This window comes from Dermacentor variabilis, chromosome 1 (assembly GCF_050947875.1).
Source record: "Dermacentor variabilis isolate Ectoservices chromosome 1, ASM5094787v1, whole genome shotgun sequence".
In the NCBI taxonomy this organism is placed as follows: Eukaryota; Metazoa; Arthropoda; class Arachnida; order Ixodida; family Ixodidae; genus Dermacentor; species Dermacentor variabilis.
In genome coordinates this window covers 141,150,570-141,172,336 of record NC_134568.1, presented here as the reverse complement: position 1 = coordinate 141,172,336, position 21,767 = coordinate 141,150,570, and the positions used below count along the sequence as shown (strand labels likewise).

Sequence of the window (21,767 nt, the reverse complement as noted above, 5' to 3'; positions counted from 1 at the left end):
CTATATATTTATTAATGAACATCTCGCGAAACTACATGCTTACATAAAACTCATCTTTCCAATCTCGGAGCTTCTCGAACAAAAACACAAACAAAGGTCATACTTTTACATATTGAAAGAAACTTAAATCATGAAAATCATCCGATGCTCAAAAAATAAAGCAACACAGAACGTTTTACTTCTACGGAAGCTCTCTTGGCCTCCCGTTCCAAATGATTACGTCTGACTCATACTTTGAGCCGTACTCGAGGAGGTCGCGGTCCGAAAGCTACTCTGGCTACCGAGGAACAACAAAAGGGCTGACTCACTATCAGCACCCCAAGACGTTACAGTCCCCTGCCAATTTGCGTCCTAGCGCCCCGCTTTCATCACGAACTCGATTAACCGCGTCGCTACTCCCCACCTGGTCTCGTTTTGCCACCTTGCGCTTCTTTGTACTACACGCTGAGCTTCGAAAAGAACGAAAGAACGACGAGGAACTTAACCGCCCCGTGCCCTTTGTCCGCGTCCGTGCGGAACATGCTTCGCGGTCTCCTTTTGACCTGTGGCTCGAACGTGTTGGGTGCGTCAACATCGTCAACGACGACCGCACCTTTCTTTTCCTCTTGCCCTGGCTTTTTGCGTCTTTCGCCGTCTTTGGCTGCGCTACATTATCCACCGCATTCCGATCTTTAGCGCGCTTCTTTCTGCGGCGCTTTTACTTTCAACTCTCTATCATGTCGCCTTCTCGCGCCTCGTGCTGGCCGGTACACATCTCCTCGGCCCAGATCGGTCTCTTACCCACACAGTGTGAGTGATTAACTAGATCACCCCTCTCTTGGCTACCTAGACTGGGGGAGAGCCGCGCCGATCCGTGAACAATGCAGTTGTTCTCTCTTGAGCTACGCAGCTCGCAATCCTGAGAGCTGCCCTCAACTGCATCGTTCAGCTCGCACTTCACTTCGGCACGCAGATCTGGCTCGACATGGGTGCTCGCGTCTGCAAAGTCCGCAGTATTCAGTACCTCACCAACGACCTTGCTAACATTACATGCGGCGCACACGCGCGGTGACTGTGCCAATTTGTTCGCAGCTGGCCTAGCTGTCTCTACAGTGCTCTGTTGGCACAGCACCTCGTCGCTTTCACTACGGCCTTTAACGGCGTCTGTTGCCACTAAGGCATCGTTAGCAGCTAGCCCTTGCCCTTTACCTATTAACGTGCAGCCAGTCTCACAGGCAGTACTCTTCTCGTCGGCTTTTGGCGAAAATTCGGCAGATACTTCTTCATTCTTTTGCTGTGTACTACCTACAGAATGTTCAGACAGGCGTTGTATTTGTTCCTTTAACTGCTGAAAATATTGTATCTGTTTTTCCAATGCTGTTATCTCTTTCTCGAGCTTTTGCTCACGCTTACGTTCTTGATACTCACGTTCGCGTTCATTCTCACGTTCTTGACGCTTACGCTCACTCTTACGTTCACGACGCTCACGGTCACGTTCACGACGTTCACGCTCCCGTGGTTCTTGTATCACCTACCAAGCAAGCTCAATGCTTTTATCATCAGTGTCACTATCTTTAATCGCCTTTATGATAGCTGGCGTTTTCATCTGTTCGTTCGCCTCAACTCCCAAATCGTCGCACACCAACAACAAGTTTAACCTCGTAAACCTTCTAAGATCCATGGCAGCTGCCCCGACTGGTGGTTAGGACTGTTTTCCTTAATTAATTTGTGCAAACACACAATGCAACAAATTCCCGATTCCTAGAACTATCAAAATGAACACACAACATTTAAAGTCTGGCAAATCAAAAGGAAAAAAACCACGCGCTCACTTACGGTTGCAGCAACCTGCCATCCGGTTCATTGGTCCGCTGTTCCCGGTTCCTCAGGACTCCCTGGGTCGAAGGCTCGCTCTTCTTCGCTACTCCGAGTTCCTCAGGACTCCTTTTTGGACGAAGGCTCTCTCTTCTTCGCTCTTCCCGGTTCCTCGCGACTCCTTTGGACGAAGGCTCTTTTTCGCTGTTCCGGGTTCCTCAGGATTTCTCTTGACGAAGGTTGATCCGTAGCGCTGCCACCAGTTGTTGCATTTGGAGGCGATCCCACCGCTCGCAACCAGTTGGAAGAGTTGAGGAGGACCTTGAGATGAAAAACTGGAGGTTTATTCACATTATTTACAGTGAGAGTCGATTAATAGTCTTAAAGTCATTACGGGCCGGCAGCAACTCGGACGCTGCGGCCCGCGGCAAGAAGCTTGGAAGAGATGAATTCAAGGAATGCTCTAAGAATGCTCTCGGTCTGTGTCTTTTTAAGCCCTTCGGTGTCTCGACGACACGTCACGTTCGGCCAATGGGAGAGCCCGCTCAGGTGACGCCATTTTCGGCCAATCGGCGAGCCCGCTCAGGTGTCGTCATTTTCGGCCAATGGTAGGCGCCCGTGCGATGGTGTCACACCCGGCGGAGAGGGTCGCTGCTTGGTCCCCAATTGTCCGAGGGCTTACTTCTCCCTGCAGTCTTGCCTTGCTGACTTGCAATGCGCCGTTACAATAGGCGGATGGGGGCGACGCTGCCAGGTTTTCACGGTGCATTACAGCCGTCTTGCTTCGGGACCCATTTTACCTGCAACAGTGCCAGGCGCTCGCTTCACTTTCGGGAAGAGTCAAGCAGTGAATAGCTCCACCTGCGGCGTACGAGGTGGGGTCCGCCAACTTGTTTGCACGTGCCACGCCTCGGGAATGTGGTATGCGTGCTTCTGCGCTCCTTAATTAGCTGTGGCACAATTCGATGTGGTCTGGTGAACTCGAAGGAGGCTCAGGAAAAGGTCCCGTATCTAACAGGCCCGAGCTAAAGCTTCCTCTTAATCTCGAATCGCTAAGAATTTAAAAGACAAATAACACAATCAATATATCATCTGGAACTGTAAACTACGTGTACTCCCGAAGTTTGCGTCATGTGCTGAACGTCATTTAAGAACCTTGTGCTTAGCCGACATTCCGTTGTGAACAAGGGATCCGTACGCATCCCGAAACGTCATTTCATTTTTATTTTGACCTTGGTCAGTGACCCGCTTCATTTTCTAATATCGTGATTATGCTGCCGCTGTCAAACCGTCATTGTCATGCCGTCGTGCCATCGTCTACATTTCAGCTTAGTCATCTGTTTGTCGTCACGCCGTCGTCTTAGTACGCTCGTCGTCATCACATTGTCCTCATGTCGTCGTCATCCCGCTGCCTTCATTGTGCCATCGTCATCACTTAAGAATCGTCATCTAATTGTCGTCGTCGTCATATCGTATTTGCCATTCCATCAATGTAATTTTTTTCATTATTCCACCGTCGTGACTGCGTCGGCGTCATAGAGTCGTCATCATGCCGCCATGCTCATGAGCGACCTTGGCATGTGAGTTCTTTCGCAAAGTGGGACGATACCGGAGTATGTCACATATAGCCGGGGGAACGGAAGTTTCAGAAAGGCCATTACATACGCTAAGTAAACATGACTTCAAAAATATTGTGTGTTGCTTTATAGCTCGAATGCTAATAGCATTACCGTCGATAGCCATCGTGAAATGAGTACAGCTATATTTTTTTTTGTCTGAGAGCCCGAAGTTCGAGATTTTTCTGGTACCATTTACAAGCAAATAACACGAGCAATGATCTCCTTTTGGTCGGAAACATTTTATGTAGCGAAATCCCTCACAGGAACATGTGATGGCAACGAATTAATCAATACAAATAGTCGTTGTCATTATTAAAGCAATTAAAGGAAACCACCTTACCCAAAACAACAAATAGGGAGTGGTCTGGCGATTCCTTGCTTCCTTTGTTCTCGGTACTTTTTGAAGAAAGGAAAAAAGCCCGAATACTGCATGTAAGTATGCTTCGAAAGAGGTGTGATGCTTTTCCTTATCTTACAAGTCGTCATTCACACATATTATCATATGCTATGCGTTGGGAGCATTTCGATGACCATATATGATATTGTCGTCCAATTTTACTGGTTCCCAATATGTGTTCTTGCAAGAAAATTATGGAATACCAACTAGACGAATCAGCCACTCTCCTTTAAACGTAATGCAGTTGGGTGAACATTCTGTCATCACAGCTACTGTTAACAATGCTGAGCAACGTCAGCGCTGCGTTAATTCGCTTCTCATAGCTCATTACATCCGCTTACATATATGCGACGTGTGGGAAATGTGATGCAATGCGCCACCGTCGCATTCATGGAAACGAGGCCGGCTACTAAAAAAGTTACAAGCTTTCCTTCTCTTGACTTTGACAGACGGTGAATACCTTATATTTTAATATATGCCCCTTCTCGCTCGAGTGTTAAACGACAACGAGGTACATACCATATTCATACGTTAAATTTTATTATTATGATATGTCTTGACCACTTACTCAAAGAAGGTGAGCAGTGTTCATTACTTTTATAACCCCTAAATTTACTATTATTCTTTACGAAAGGGCAAACTTCGGGGACATAGCGGGTTTAACCCGAATTGCATAATGGTTGTTCTGGGTCTAAAAATTGGTAATTCTCGGGTTTTACCTCAGAATGAAGCACCGTAACTATAATGTGTATTCTTTGTTGTGCACCCATGAAGGGCCTTCAGGCACTTTCAAACTGTTTGCAACAGCTTTACGCCTGAAGGACACCAAACAAAATGTTGGAAATAAAGTTCTGATTTTGAATCTGAATAAAGCGAATAACTTTCCAGAAGCGTTCAGCTATTTGATTACATTGACAATCATCGTCGATTGCATCTGCAGAATATTTTTTGACAGTGCGGTGGCCATTTATGTTTCTCCTAATATCATGATGACGTCACTTTTTTTTTACAAATCATAGCTCGCACGCGTAATAAGTATCCGTTAGCGTGGTTTATTTTGTACGGATTTTTTTCGTACTTTTTATGAGATTAACATACGCAAAAAGGATGCCTTCTTACTGTTCCTCCAAGTCTCTTGTTGCTGCCATTACCACTAGTTGTAGGCAAATCCTTCATTTACCTATATGTGACATAAATTCAATTTGTATTTCGTGAATTAAGTAGCTAACCGCTTCGCTCGGGATATAGGTTCACCATATGACCTGCGGCTAAAACGAGAGCGGCGCGATTGCGTCTCTCCGCAGAGCGTCGAAGGATGCCGCCCATTGCCTGCCTTTTGATAAAAATTATCGCCTCGCCTACAGGCTCTTCATCACTGCTACCTCCGTCCACCTTCACATTCTTCCAGTCTTTGATGGCTTCGACGATGTCATCGTTTCGCCGGTTTCGAGCAGCACATCACATCGTTGTCAAAACCACAATGTATTTCTCTGCTATCACATCTGATACTGTGTTAACCCGTATATAAGCGGCGCATGAGTTCAGCGATTCCTTATCCCTGTGCAGCAGGACTACGCTCACTGAAGTCTAGCGGCGGCTACGGAGCTCAGTGTCGGCGTCGCTGCTTCAAATCAGCCAAAGATCAGCCACAGTCAGCCGTCGGGATCTCCAAAATGCCTTCGTTGTAACGGCCTTTCCCTATATGGAAGTTCTCAAAATACACGCGAAACATCGGAATTTGGCCGGGACGTACGGAATTCTCGGTTATACAGGTAATTTCGTTGGACAGGCGCTCGAATGTATTCCACTTGGTGTAATGAAGCACCCGCCGCGGTGGCTTAGCGGCTCTTGTGATGCGCTGCTGAGCACGAGGTCGCTGGATCGAATCCCGGCCGCGACAGCCGCATTTCGATGAGGGTGAAATGCGAAAACGCGCGGGTCGTGTGCATTGGGGGCACGTTAAAGATCCCCTAGTGGTCAAAATTGATCCAGAGACCACCACTGCGGTGTGCCTCAATGAAATCATGGTTATGGCACGTAAAACTCCAGAATTGAATTTAACTGGTGGAATGAAGCAAGCACACGGTGATTAGAGGAGAAGAAAAGCAGCGTGTAAAAGTCTCCAACATAGTCATTCACCGACAAATTGGTTGGATTATAAGTTCTACTCAGCTGTATATAAACGAACTGTGGCACTAGCGAAAGATGAACATAAAAACTGTTTGCATTCCTTTTTGTCAAAACCAGATAACAGACGTGTGCTCATAGATCTTTACATAGCGAGAAATCTTCCCGGTTGTCCTTGTGGTCGTCGCACTGTGGAGTACTACTGTCCCCCAAAGAGGCAGCTGATTGGCTAGGAATAATCGCAAAGGGACTTGAACGTGCTTTTTTTTTTGCCGTGCCTTAGACCTATGAGGTTTAAATGTTTGGCTTCAAACGAAATTCCTGAGTTTTACGTGCCAAAACCGCGACCTGTTTATGAAGCACGCCCACGGAAAGCGCGCCTTAGTGGAGGATACCGGTTTCATTTTTAACACCGGCATTTCTTTAACGCGCAGTCAGAGTTCGGTACACAGGCTTTTTCGCATTTCGCCCCCATTGAGAGAGAGAGAAAATGAAAGGTAAAGGAAAGACAGGGCGGTGAGTCAGATTACCTCCGCTTGGCTACATCGAATCTCAGGGGGGGGGGGGGGCGAAGGGATGCGATAGGTGAGAGAAAAAGAATACGAAAAGAACTCTCTCTCTCTCTCTCTCTCTCTCTCTCTCACACACACACACACACACACACACACACACACCGCGCGCGCGCGCGCACGCACGCACGCACGCACCCCCCCCCCCCCCCCACTCACACACATCTTGCACAGTGTCAACGTCCCACTAATACATTCTACGTCACACAGTAATGCGCCCGCCGTGGCCGGGATAATTTCTTTAACGCGCAGTCAGAGTTCGGTACACAGGCTTTTTCGCATTTCGCCCCCATTGAGAGAGAGAGAAAATGAAAGGTAAAGGAAAGACAGGGAGGTGAGTCAGATTACCTCCGGTTGGCTACATCGAATCTCAGGGGGGGGGGGGGGGGCGAAGGGATGCGATAGGTGAGAGAAAAAGAATACGAAAAGAACTCTCTCTCTCTCACACACACACACACACACACACACACACACACACACACACACACACACACACACACACACACACACACACACACACACACACACACACACACACACACACACACACACACACACACACACACACACACACACACACACACACACACACACACACACACACACATCTTGCACAGTGTCAACGTCCCACTAATACATTCTACGTCACACAGTAATGCGCCCGCCGTGGCCGGGATATGATGCCGCGACCTCGTGCATAGCAGAGCAAACCGAAAACCACTAAGCCACCACGGCGGGTCCGACTTCAAGTTTTGTAGAAGTTACCATAACAAGATTATCTGTAATCAAGTAATCTTCACTGTACATCAATAGGCCCCTGTCCCATCCCTTAATACCATGGTCATGATTAAACTCTTGTTTATCTTCGTTCCCAATGAACTTTTCAAGATTTGCACTGCTCCCTACACTATACATGGACTACGAGCTCTTGTAAACTTGTAAAGTAAATATTTTGCTGTCATTCAAAAATCAAGGTCCTGGTATTTCCTACGTTTAGTCAGATTCGATAATATCTAACTTAGTTAATATATTTGAAAAAGTAATCCATGTTCGGCTCAGTAAGCTTACTTAAAAAATATATATATATATATATATATATATATATATATATATATATATATATATATATATATATATATATATATATATATATTTTGCTCGCAACCCGTAGGCTTTAAATCAATTGACAAAATTATGGGGTTTTACGTGCCAAAACCACGATCTGATTATGAGGCACGCCGTAGTGGGGGATTCTGGACCACTTGGTGTTCGTTAACGTGCACCTAACCGCAAGCACACGGGTGTTCTCGCATTCCGGCCCCATCGAAATGCGGCCACCGTGGCCGGGATTCAACCCCGCGACCTTATGCTTAGCAGCCCAAGACCATAGCCACTAAACAACCACGGCGGGTTAAGTCGAGTGACTGTTAGATATGGTCTGCTTATGTTGATTTAGAAAGCCGCGCATTCCACTAGCAGGTCTGTCAGGGGAAATTTCCGCATTGTAACTTCAGATACTTGAAAACTCTGTGACAGTGTCGACTATGCACTAATTTTTAAATTATTAAGCTGCAGTGTTCCGGAATTTATACGCATGATTCCAGCTAGCATGTGCCAGCCTTAAAAAAATATCAACGAGCGCGTTACGAGAATGCAGCCATTTCAGTTTTGTTCACTGTGCTCTTCAGCAACTCAATGTATATTTAATTATAAGCTTAGATAATTAATTAACAATATTTATTTAACCAACCTTTGTAGTACTGCGAAAGTATTAAGCGAAAATGAGGCAAATACCATATTCGTATAATAATAATAATAATAATAATAATAATAATAATAATAATAATAATAATAATAATAATAATAATAATAATAATAATAATAATAATAATAATATGTCATAGCTTCACACCTTGCTTCATAAAATGTGGGCCGCGTTCACTAGTTTTGTAACATCTGCATTTAATATTATCCTTTACGAAAGGTCAAACTTAGGAGAGAAATAGAGTTTAACACGGTTTTCGTAAATTATTTTCGGGGTGAAAAATTCGGAATTATCGGGTTATATCCCAAAAACTAAGGAACCTACTAATAATGTGGTTTATCCGCAGGCTCGAATTCATTTCGCTAGAGTCCATACTTAAGCAGTTTACTGTACTAAGTTTTTTTTTAATGGTCGACGATTCACCTCTTCCTCGTTTGCAATCCGTTTTCAGCACTTCCCCTGACCTATGGTCTCAGGTTATTATTATTATTTTTTTACAATCGCTCATCTGTGGACTTCAAGTTAGCGTGCCACGCTGTCATATTTAATTCTTCCGCTTTCACATTCGTTACAAGTTGAATTGGCTTTCGACGTGATTTTTCTAAACCACGCAAAATGTATAAAAATTAAATTAAATTCTAGAGTGTTACGTGCCAAAATCACGATCAGACTATGAGGCATGTCGTAATGGGGGACTCCGTATCAATTTTGTCCACTTGGGGCTTTTCAATGTGCACCCAAATCTAAGTACACCAGCGCGCCACGGTCGGAATGCGGCCGCCGGGGCCGTAATCCAACCCGTGACCTCGAGCTCAGAAGCGCAACGCCAGGGCCACTAAGCTACCGCAGTGGGTGCGAAATTTCTACCTGCACGGGTTCTAGGAAATATCCTTCAACATCACTTCGTTCAGTTTCCTGGTCACTCTGCTAGAAGCTAGGGACCAGATTTTAGACATTCAAGTGTCAGTTTTAGGCGCCAAAAACCAACATTAAAACTTTATTTAGGGCATGATATAGGCCAAAATAAATGTTCAAATAAAATTATGTTATTTTAGGTGCCATAACCACGATATGATTATAAGGCACGCCGCAGTGGGGGACTCCAGAAATTTGGACCACTTGGGGTTCTTTAACATGAACCTAAATGTTTAAGTACAAGGGTGTGTTCGCATTTCTCCCCCATCGAGATGCGGCCGCCGTGGCCGGGATCAACATAACCGTTATAAATAGATACTACAAAATAAGAATACACACAAAATGTACATTATAAACCACGACCTATTTTATGTATTAAATGTGTGGAAGCCCATTTTCGATGCAAGAAAACAGGGGTATGGCGTTCACTTGTAAGGACCGAATGGCAGCAACTACATTGCTGCAAGCCCTCGCTTCATAAGGCTTCGTTTGGCACACGAGAGGTCGCTCTTCTGTGAGTCCGCATACTGCGGCCAAGACAATACATTTGTTCTTGCACTATGAGCAATTCATCAAAATAAATAAACAAATAAATAAATAGACCACTATCATCGTCATGCCATTATGGCCTATGCAGGACGAAGTCCTCTCCCAGTGACCTCCAATTACCCGTCTTGCGTCAGCCGATTCCATTTTATCCCTGCAAATTACCTAATTTCCTCACATCCTATAAACTCCCTGCCATCCTCCACTGCACTTCCCTTCTCTTGGCACATTGACAGTGTATATATAGTAGCCAAATATACGAATCTCCCCGTTTCGAGAAGCACGAAGGATTCCCACCCAGTCAGTCGTCATCAGCCGAGGACTGCGATGACAGCGAGGAAAGCACGACGACCCAAAAAAATGTATGTTTGTCCCGTGCGCATATGGAAGGAATTCCTAACCAAATTATGACGTGAGATCCATTGCCCCAGAAGCCTTCATCAGCGTGCGTGTGTCTTTTTATGCGGCAAACCTCGGCTTGTGACAGAGCATGGCACCGCATAGCGCAGCAATATCAATGTGGTAAGCATGCCGGCATAGAAACAGACATTCTGTAGTAGTGGCTCTAAATTTCCAAAACAGACTTTCCTTACCTGGTTTGCAAGTAGGCAGAGGGCCGTGGACCTTTCCGAAACGGCAGACGGCATATGATCCGTTCTGTACCCTCTGAAGTTGGTAATTCGTTTTGCACGTGAAATTCACCACCTCATTATGCGACACCTCCAAGAAGTCGGGCTCCCCACCTGGTACATGTAAATTTCGGCAAGGTTCTGCAACAAACAAGATGAAACTCGTAATTTAGTAAATTGCACGTCCCGAGGTGTTCTTACATCGCTGATATACGACCCGTACATTATAGTTAAAAGGAGCTGACTGTTTCATGTTCTACCAACCAAAATGCGATCAGCATTTTATGAGAGTCTCTACTGCAATACAATAGTTGAACCTGCGTTAAAGATAAGCATAGACGCAGTAATAACATAAGGAAAGTGAACTGTCAAAATAATAACACATGACGGTTAAACGTTGCGTTATTATCCATAATTTTATAAGAGGCGAAAGAAATGAAAGTGAGAGAAAAGGCAACTATTGCCACCGGTGGGAACCAAACTGGCCGCGTCCGGATCAAGCCTACGTTGCGTCAAGAGGCCCTTCGGCTACTATTAGGGTACTTATGTATACATATTGCGACTGAGGCGAGATGTAGGCGAAGGATATACTTACAATATATCTACAAAGAAAGCTACGGCAAGGGTAGATGTCTGATACGGCACACGTGCAAGCGTTCTCATCGTCATCTTCATCGCTCTGCCAAACCTCCCGTTTATCTATCTATCAATCGCCCCTTAACAACACCCTCCGGCGGCGGAAGCGCCGTCCTGGCGCTTGCTACGAAGGTGAGAAGCTAGAAGGGCAACAGGACTTCAGCCGGGAAACGTGAACGACATCAGTTGGTAGCGACGAGATCGAAGAAGCAGGGCCCAGGGGTATAATCTCGTAATTTACGTCACCGAGTTTACGAAGCACCTTGTAGGGCCAGGTGTAACGTGGGAGGAGCTTCTCTCATAGGCCAACGCGGCGCCATGGTGACGATAGGAGGACCAGAGAGACAGACGTGAAGTGCACACTTCTGTGTCGGCTGTCGTAACGGGACTTTTGGGAGTCTTGCGAAGCACAGAGCCGGTCGTGGGCAAGTTGACGAGCTGCACGGGCTCGACCGACGATGTCACTGGCGCGTTCAGTAGGCGAGTGAGGAGCCGACGGAGAGACTTGAATGGCAGCGCCGGATGCCGGCCAAACAGTAAATAAAACTGTGAATATCCGTCGGTGTCATGCCGTGACGAATTGTACGCGAGGGTAACAAATGGTAACGTGCTGTCCCAGTCACGGTGATCAGGTGAAACATACACGGCCAGCATCTCAGTCAGCGTTCGGTTCAGGCGCTCGGTCAGTCAATTCGTCTGTGGATAATAAGCGGTGGTGAGCTTATGTCCAGTGACGCAGGCACGAAGGATCTCATCTACCACTCGTGAGAAGTACCTCCCACTATCGGTGAGGAGCTGCCAAGGGGCGCCATTATGTAGAATTACGTCGTGCAGGAGAAAGTCAGCCGAGTCTGTAGAACAGCTTGTCAGCAATGCCCTGGTGATTGCGAAGCGCGTGGCGTAGTCTGTCGCGACCGCAACTAATTTATTTTCAGAGATGGACGTAGGGAAAGGGCCCAGAAGTCAAGGCCGACGCGGAAGAAAGGCTCTACAGGGATATTAATAGGTTGTAGCAAGCCCGCAGGCAGCGCTGAAGGGCGCTTGCAGCGTTCACAAGCAGCGACGTAGCGGTGCACGGAACGCTACATGGTAGGCCAAAAAAACCGACGCTGGATGCGGGCGTGTGTACGCAAGACAGCTAGGTGACCGGCAGTTGATACATCATGAAGACGAAGAAAGCTGGAGCGTAGATGGAGAGGTAAGACAAGCAGAAGCTCTGGGCCATCTGAGCTGACATTACGACGATACAGAAAGTTGTCGTGTAACTCAAACACGCAAACGGAATGGTCTCGTGATGGAGTGGTCAGACGGCAGACGATGAGCAGTAAATGCGCTCCTCGTCGCTGTTCGGTGGGGATATCATCTGAAGCAAGGATGGACATTACGCAGGTGTCTTAGTCAGGGTTAATGAGGTCGGGAGCATCAACAGGGTGGCGCGACAAGCAATCTGTGTCTTGGTGCAATCGATCCGATTTGTAGTGCACAATGAGCGAGTATTCTTGGAGCCGTAGTGCCCAGCCGCCGAGATGTCCAAACGGATCCTTGAGCGACGAGAGCCAGCAGAGGGCATGTCTGTAATCACAGAAAATTTTCGGCCAAACAAGTAAGGTCTAAAGTTGGTGACAGCCGAGACTACAGCCAGACACTCGCGTTCAGTGATGGAAAAGTTCTGTTCGGACGATGAAAAAAGGCGAATGGCGTAGGCGATGACACGTTCCTTGCCGTGTTGTTTTTGGCCAAGGACAGCCCCAATTCCATGACCACTGGCATCGGTGCGAAGTTCTGTAGGCGATGAAGGGTCGAAATGGGCCAGTATTCGTGGTGTAGTCAGCAGACGGATGAGAGCAGAAAACGAAGGTGCTTGTTCGGGTCCCCACACGTAAAGAACGTCCTTCTTCAAGAGTTCACTGAGAGCGCGAGCGATGTCCGCGGAATTGAAAAAGCGACTGAAGTAGGAACATAACCTACGAAACTGCGGACGTCTTTGGCTGAGCACGGCGCGGGAGATTGTTGCACTACTCGAACCTTGTCTGGGTCTGGTTGAGCATCAGCAGCACTGACAAGGTGACCGAGCATAGTTATTTGGCGTTGTCCGAAACGGTACTTGACAGAGTTCAGCTGAAGATTGGCTCGACGGAATACGGCAAGAACGGCCGATAAGCGGGTGACGTGGCTGTCAAACGTAGGCGAGTAGAAAATTACATCGTCTAAATAGCGTAGACAGATGGACCATTTATATTCCCCCAGCAGAGAGTCGATCATACGTTCTAAATTCGCTGAGGCATTAAATAGTCCGAACGGCATGACGCTGAATTGGTACAGGCGATCTGCCGAAATAAATGTAGTTTTTTCGCTGTCCGTAGGGTCGACTGAAATCTGCCAATGGCGGACCTAAGGTCGACGGACGAAAAATATTGGGCTCCATGAAGGCAGTCGAGGGCGTCATCGATGCAAGGCAAAGGGTAGACGTCTTTATGGGTTACTTTGTTAAAACTGAGATAATCAACGCAGAAACGCAAGCTGCCGTCCTTCTTTTTAACGAGAACGACAGGAGAGGCCCACGGGTGAAACGAAGGTTCGATGACGTCTTTTGTAATCATTTTGTCGACCTCGTTCTGGATGACTTGACGTTCATGATGGGATACGCGAGATGGATGCCGGCGTATAGAGTTGGCGTCACCATATTGATTCGATGAGTCACGACAGATCTTTGGCCTAGAGGGCGACCGTCAGAATCAAAGATGTCACGATAGGACGCCAGAACGCGGTAGAGATCTCGAGCTTGCGCCTGAGTCAGAACGGGAGCGATCATCTTGTTAATGTCGTCAAGAGACGAAGGAGCGAAGTTGGCGGAGCAAGAAGGCGGCAAAACCTCTGCATCCAAAGCAGCAACCTTGCAGGGATAAAGCGCGGAAATGGTGGCCAGCGACATGCTTTGCGAGATAACCTTAGTTAGCAGGCTGACGTTGAGAAGAAGAACGACCACTGTATTGTCAGCGATGGAAACAGTGGTGTGAGCAAGGGCGACAACGTGGGCTAACAGAACGTCGACAATCGGAGGGAAGACGTCGCCATCGGGAATATCATGTGGAGACATCAAAGTAACCTATGCAGCAGTTTGAGGCGACAAGCGAACGTGATGGTGAGCGCATAAGCGTGGTGGTATGTCGACTGGAATATCGGGAAGACGGGGCAGCTCAAGCTGAAGAGCACCGGTCGCACACTCAGTGAGCGCGGAATGACTGGACAAAAAATCTAAGCCATGGATTAGGTCATGGGGGCACTTCTTAATGACGGCAAACTGGACTGAAGTGGGATGGCAAGCAATGCAGACGCGGGCGGTGCACACCCCAAGAACGGCAGGAGTCCTTCCATCAGCGACGCAGAGGTTGCGGGAAGCGGCAGGTGTGAGTACTATGACGGCCACGACGAAGATCAGCACTCATCACAGGGATGTGCGACCCAGTGTTGACGAGCGCAGAAATAGTGACGCCACCATCATCAACGTCTAAGAAGCTTCTTCTCGTCGGCAGCATCAGAAGAAGACTTCTGGCGGGAGTCATCAACGCAGCGTCACCACCGGGCGCTGTGCTGCTTTGTCTTCCTGATAGGCACGTGCAGGCCTAAATGAGAGGCGAGTCTGCGGTGAGCGAGACGACGGGTGACGGCTTGGAGGCGAGCGTGACTGGTGACCAAGAGGCGATTTATCCTTGTGGGAGCATCGGCGTTGGCGAAATACGACTGGGTTGCAGGTGGGAAGCGGTTGTCGTGCGGACGGCGGTAAGGGGTAGACGGCGTTTGGGGCGGCGAGGACCAGCGGGTGGCGCAGTAAAGCATATAGGTCGATCGTCAGGGATTCTCCATGCAGCAGAGTCGCGAGATCGCGTAGCGAATCGTTTCTCTCGATAGTATGAGGGCGACGCCATGAGGTTTGTGTTGGGCTGGCCACGGTGCACACAGACTGAATGCTCATGTTGGCGAGCTCCTGCCAGACAATAGCTCGGACGGATGGAGTAGCAATCGAGCTCGAGTTACCGGCGTGGAATGGGGCAGCGGTCATGGCCTCAAGTTCGCGGCGTACAATCCGTGTCTGATATGGTGGAAGTGACGGCTGGCTGCAATGTGGTCTTCGCAAGCGGACGTTACCGACGTGTTCGGAAGACACATGCGTGGCCAATGCGCCGGCTTTTAGCCTGCTCAAAGCGCCGGCACTCCTTTGTAATAGCATCGACTGTAGAGATATTTTTTGCAAATCAAAAGGTTGAAGGCGTCGTCGGCGATCCCTTTCAATATATGCCCCACCTCGTTGTCCTCCGGCATCTCGGCATCGGCCTTCCGACATAGCGATAACACGTCTTCAATGTACGAGACGTAAGATTCTGTAGACATCTGTGCACGTCACGCCAGCACCCTATTTGCGGCGATCTTCTGGCCACAGGCTTCCCAAACAAGTCTCGTAGTTTTTATTTGCAGGTGTCCCAGCTCCCGATCTCAGCTTCGTGGTTATCGAACCATTTCCTTTCAATAGGTGAAGCGCCAATAGTGACGGCGCACAAGAAGAAATAGAGACAGGACAAGGCGCTTCCTGTCTCTATTTCTTCTTGTGTGCCGTCACTATTGGCGCTTCACCTATTGAAAGCTATGAACCAACTAGCCACGCAACGTGTTTTATTATCGAACCATACTTTTGCAGTGCCTTTGAGGCAGAAAATAATATTTGCCAACATGAGGGTAGGGTTCCATCGGTTGTTAGCACTCACGCGTTCGTACTCCACCAACCATTCTTCGACGTCCGCTTCACCAGAACCGCAGAACGTGCCAGGATCCCGAGGTTGCACCAGCACGAACGTTGAAGTAGCGGGTGCTGATGTAGGCGCCGCCGTCTTCCGCCATTGCAGACAGACATTCAACACGACGGCCACTGCGGAGTTCCGTTGCGAGCCGTGACGCACCCCTCCCTTCCACGAAAGTGTGACGGAGGCGAGATGTAGGGGAAGGATATATTTACAAAATATTTACCAAGAAAGCTTGGGCGGGAAGATGTCTGATCCGGCCCACGTGCAGGCGTTCTCATCGTTGTCTTCATCCCTCTGCTAAACCTCTCGTTCATCCATCTATCGATCGCTCCTTAACAATATACTAGCTACGTGAAACATATCCCTTCAAATGTTAGCCAGCGCCGCTTTTCGCCATGGCGGCGAATGTGAAACGTTCACCATGGCCTCCGAGATTACGCACGTGGAAGGTTTTGCTCCGGCCGTTCCATTCGGCGCACTCCCCAGCAAAAAGTTTAACGCGTAAAAGTGCAGTTGTGCATAAAAGTGTAAACCTGCTAGCACGCGCAATCTCATAGGTGATGCATACCCTAAACCCCAGGTATCACGTGGTACGTTACCTTGGGAGCCAGGATACTCGCCAATAAACCGTTTTAGGCTATCTCAGGACATGAAGGCTACCACAGTCAAGGTTCTCGCTCTCCTGTGAGCAAGAACAATTGAAGTAAGCGAGAGGTTAGAGCGCATCTCCTAATAGCCCGTTCCTGCGGCGAGCAGGAAAGCGCAGGAGGAGGGTGCAGCGGAACCATGAGGCGGAAAGCAGAGAAGTGGAGGGGAACGGCCTGCGCATGCATTGAGTTGCGGCGGCCACGGTATCCGCAGCCGCGTCGGCGATCTCATCTGCGCTACCGAGGGTGGGCCGGGTTGCCATGAGGTGGGAAGGGCTAGGCTCGTCCGCGGCCTCTGCTGCTGAGGTCAGCCCGCGGTACCTGCGTGTGTGACGGGGATCACTGCTCGTATAAGGGGCGAAGGCGAGCGGCTACAAGCAAGGTTCGACGTGACGCTCACTTGGGTGTTGTTGCCGCTGACACTGGTGACACGATTTCTCCGCAACGAAGGGCCGCGTTCGTCGTTGGTGGAAAGAAAGCGTGAGAAGAAAAGCGCCGTGCCTCGCAAGACGGGCTGTGCGGCGACGATGGCTACGATTTTTCTTCAACTGCGAGCCTTTTCTTTCGAGGAACCCGTATGGGTTTCCTTTGTGGCAATTGCAACGAATGGGTGGATGTCTGATTTTCCCTTTATTAATAAGATGATTGCATGTTCACTCGGTGCTATACTGATAAACTAAGTAGCATTTTGTCTGGTAAATACTTGGGAAGTCCACCTGGGAACAATGAAGCCTTGGTGACTTCTTTTCCGCCGCAACCTAGTAAAGTGTCCCCTACGATCGAGGGAGTTAGAAAGACCTCGGCAGGGGATTCCCCAGCGCCCTTATCAGCCCCACCCGGCCAGTCTCCCCCCTGTGTAGTTTGGACACGTGTCAAGCTTGAGAAAGTGCGGTGGGCACAATGTATTACAATTGGTTTTCTCCATGTACGGAAGCCAAGAAGGCTCTGTGAAACCTCTTCATTTAAAATGAGCCCTACCAAAATTCACGCAAATGAAAGTAAATGCCGCGTAACTTAGTTCTCGTGATAGAAGGCCTGTGCACCCTATCACAAAAAAGAAAAGTAAAGGCTTTCAGCTTGTTGCGATATGGTGTACATAAGTGCAAGCAGGCGAAGGCGGAAATCTTTTTAGTAAAGTTGTTTTGGACAGTTGTTTTTCTGTAACGTTCCCATCGGTAGAATATGATTTACACACAAATTCCGAATGCACAGGCTTTCTGTTTCTTTCCTCTTGCTTTCTTTGCCATGTTTGCTCAATGTATACGTTCCCTAAAAGCATTACTCCCCGTCTCGCGATCCACTGGCGTGTGTGAACGTCTGTAATGTGGACACTCCTTTGGCTACCGTCTTCCAAACCCATGGTCATTTTCCTCCAGCTCGTACTAGGTAGCAAGCCTGAAATCAGCCGTTCGATAACTTCGCTGTTTTTCCTACGCACGCCTATCTTAGCCTGTGGGTGTTGTATTGGCAGCATACGTGTAAATAAATATTCGCAGTTTTTACAGCGTGAGCGGTAGATATATATGCGCAAATCTTTAACGTGAATATACTTACTTTCTCTGCACCAAGGGCTCGGTGGATACCACGCGCCATCTCGGCAGCGGAGTGAGTTTAGTTGAGGGTCGTGCCGCATTCTTGTGTCGACAAACTCATACCCTTCTCTGCACACAACGTGTAGGTTGCTGTCCGATACAGTAACTTCAGCTCCAGGCATCACTTCTTCCTATATAAAAGCAAGCGAAGTAAAAAAAAAAAAACATGTTTTCTCAAGAGACCTCGCAAACATACATTATGTTTCACTCTTCGTCTAACGAAATTTACCCCGCTGGCTTATCGGCCTCAGCGCCGACCTGTGTTACACAGCGGCAGATACGGCGTTTGTCCAAGCTCAGTCACACCACGTGACATTAAAGTGAAGTGACCTGCAGCCACTGCATATTCTTCCAAAGGTATAGGAGTGTATACGACAACTGCGCAGCTGTAGTCGGATACAACTGAAGTCTGCAGAGAAGCTCCGGCCACGCCCTCATAACCGCCAGCCACTGTTCCTCCGCGAGGCTGCAAATAGGTCGTACTTCAAGCTTTCCATGTTACCGAAATAAGGCGGTCACCACAAAAATAAGAATATAAGCGGGTAATTTTATACGTTTTCAGCAGTCTATTACAGTGGAAGGGTGAAAGCCTAATTATTAATTGAACTGAAACAAAATGCTTACTTCGCTGCAACTATTTACTGTCAAGTTTCACTTCAGTTGGCATGAGTAAAACGGGCTCAGCATTGACATGAATTGTACCGCGGACTTTTCATGAGCGAAATGCTCAGACTCCATGTCTGTCGCACACCTCATGGCTTCCGGCGATGAAAAGACTCCAAGAACAGTAGACGCTCCGGAGGTATCAAGTACGACGCCATTTTGAAAACGTCGCATGATGACGACTTTGTTTGCTTCTGGGATTGGCTAGCGGAGTAACCCAGCGCCGCGTGGTCTGTGTGCCTTGGCTGTTATTTCTTTTAAGTTGTGTCCTACTATAGCCAGTGTTTCCAAAATTAACCCGCTCTAGCGACACTATAGAGAGCCAGCCAGAGACACCACCTCGTGTCTTGCCAGGCCATGCGAGAGCGCGAGAAAGGCATATAAGACTGCGGGGTGCTGCAGCAATTTGGGATGATCTGTGGAGAACCATTCTGCCGGTGGTTTGCTCGACGTAAACCCAGCAACAAGTCTGACCCGAAGAAGCAGCTCGATTAGACTCTGTAGAGATCGCGTATCTGATGGGAAGCTGATTTAGTTCATTTTTTGCATTTTGTTGCATTATAAGGCGTCTGCAACATTCTTACGCGTTATGCTTACTAACACGAAGCTCTGGGCAGGGTATCCAAAGCTAGGCAGCTTGCCCGAGCATGGTAAAGGCACCTCCAATGGCCACACTTCACCTGACATAGCTCGCCACAAAGAAAACTTGCCCTGTAATTTGTGAATAACGCAGCGTTTACGCGGTTAGTGTTTTGTTTGATTTTGTTGTCATAAAATCAAACAGAACAAGGTAAGAAACGCCTGTGTGTCCTGATTACAATGATTCTATATTTTCGGGATACACCGCAAAGCATAAAATTCAAATAAAGCTGTGACTACACCTCGTTCATTAAAGGGCAAAGTGATCGGGCATAAAAGAACAAATGCTTGTATCTACGGTTCTAGAAACATTGACCTTTACTTGCAACGTTTCCATTGCAGTGCGTATATATTCTCTAGGACTATCCGCAAACTACCTCGGAATAAGGTCAAGCTGTGTTACGATAAACGCGTACGCATGCAAAAGTACTCAGCTGCCTGCTTGGAAAACCTTGGTTCATGCAACCCCACGCACTCACGCGAAAAGAGTTACGCGAGTTGGCTTTCGTTCAATATTTATTTTATTTATTTTTATTTTATCTGGCACATACTGCCAGCCTTGACGAAGGCTTTGGCAGGAAATGGTACATTCATAAAAGGGGAAAATACATCATCATTCACGCAGGGTTCAACGATAATAGTTTGCAAGAGGCCTTGGCTTTGGTTTAAAAACAAGCTTATTCATACACAAGTACAGCGATATAGACAATGCACTTCTTGGCGACAATAGAACACAATGTAAAAGCCACAGTTCCTCACGTAGCAACAAAGATATGATCAGACAGCTTAGACAAAAAAGAATTGAGGGTCGTATAATCGACAACCGCTTGTGATAACGGATTCCATTCTCTGATAGTTTGTGGGAAGTATAAACGGCAGTTTGAGGAAGTGTGAACGGCAGCGCAAAGACGGCGATTTTGGTATGACGGCCGCGCAAAGGGAACGGCGACACATACAGAAAGAGACACACGGGACAAAGTTCGTCCTGTGTGCCTTTTTCTTTTCTTCTTTTTTTTTCCGAGTGTCGCCGTCTCCTTTAGCGGCACCAACATGACGGTCACACAAAAAGGCTTGGGCAAACTTTATATTCTAAAGAAATTGTATTACTAAATGGACTGACTCTCCGAACTAAAATTTGCGGGACAGTAGAAAGGAGCTACAATGTACACATGTTTGACCAATAACAAATACAGCCGACACCTGTAGGAAACATGACAACCATTTCGTTAATCAATGGCCGCAAAATGTTTTAGGGATCCTATACGAAGGAAGCGAAGGCGTGTTACCATATTATTTGACCAGCTGGAGGGCCGGCGCAATACAGCAGCACTGGGGTCATCCTGTACGACGCAGCTTCCTAGAACATAAGGAGACATGTGCCATCAGTTGCTCTCATTCCACTCAGAAATAGTAACTTGCCATTTTCTTTTTAAGCGCTTCATATATTCCTGTCCCATTTCATGCTATCACAAAACCGCACCAGCCACCATTTTTGTACGCCATTACTCGGAAGGTAAAATGGCTTCGATTCGCCTTCACTAATCCAGCATTTGCGCCAAATAAATACATCGTGATCAAGACAAGCAAAGGCTTCTTGCTTTTTCATTATTAGGCGGCATCTACAAGCGCAGCACCCGTCGGTAACGTTATTTACAATGGCAAACACGTCAACATTTTTAATTTTACTAGGCTGAGCTTTAAAATAAAGGAGAAGAAGAAAAAAGAACGGGCAGAGCTAGTTCCGCCCATACTATACGTTCTGTAATGAGTCGGGCCTGAAGAAATAAGGCAATGGTCATATAAGTGAGCTATGATGACACATAATGAAGGAAAACATGGGTAATGCTTACGAGGTCAATATACAGAAATCAAAAGAAAGGATTATCGGGACACACTGTAGCAATGTGCATGTGGAATGATAACGATGGGAATGTGCGTGCCTTTGAAAAATAGAACACTTATACTACCTCATTCTTACGATAAAGTCGGTCTTTTTAATGTAGCCGGCTTCATTGATGTGAACAGACTTTGGTCGAGGCCCGCCAGAGCCTCAGCCCAGCATGGTTAATCCAAACCACTTTCGCCAGAGTTAAAACACCGGTGCCACTGTGGTGGTGTGCGCGGTTCCGAAGACAATCCTTCTGTCTCTTTTCGCTGATTCTTTATCTCTGTCGCATTCGAAGATAATGAGAGCAGCATTCCGGGCCTAAGTTGGTAATCCATTTCCCAAGTATTATTTCGTAACAAAGAAATAGACACGGACGTAAGAGAAGAAGACACACCAAGCGCAAACTTTCAACTAAGGTTCTCGGAGGCGGCATCACATGACTCATAACTATGTTACACGAATGCGCAGTTCGTTTTCATGTAAGCGCATGCGCAGTCTATACTGCTCCACATGTATAAACCGATTCAGTGGTACAATAAATTTAG

General features: G+C 47.4%; 1 protein-coding gene across 4 annotated transcripts in view; it reads right to left on the bottom strand.

The window, feature by feature from the left end:
* LOC142585534 (sushi, von Willebrand factor type A, EGF and pentraxin domain-containing protein 1-like) overlaps positions 1–21,767 on the bottom strand; it is a 246,408-nt gene that overhangs the window by 195,275 nt on the left and 29,366 nt on the right. For all 4 annotated transcript variants that reach the window (XM_075696377.1, XM_075696351.1, XM_075696369.1 and 1 more), the window contains exons 7-9: positions 20,621–20,691; positions 17,995–18,163; positions 10,326–10,502 (exon numbers count right to left, since the gene is read on the bottom strand). In XM_075696377.1, coding sequence (XP_075552492.1) covers positions 10,326–10,502; positions 17,995–18,163; positions 20,621–20,691 — 417 coding nt within the window. The remainder of the gene's footprint in view (positions 1–10,325; positions 10,503–17,994; positions 18,164–20,620; positions 20,692–21,767) is intronic.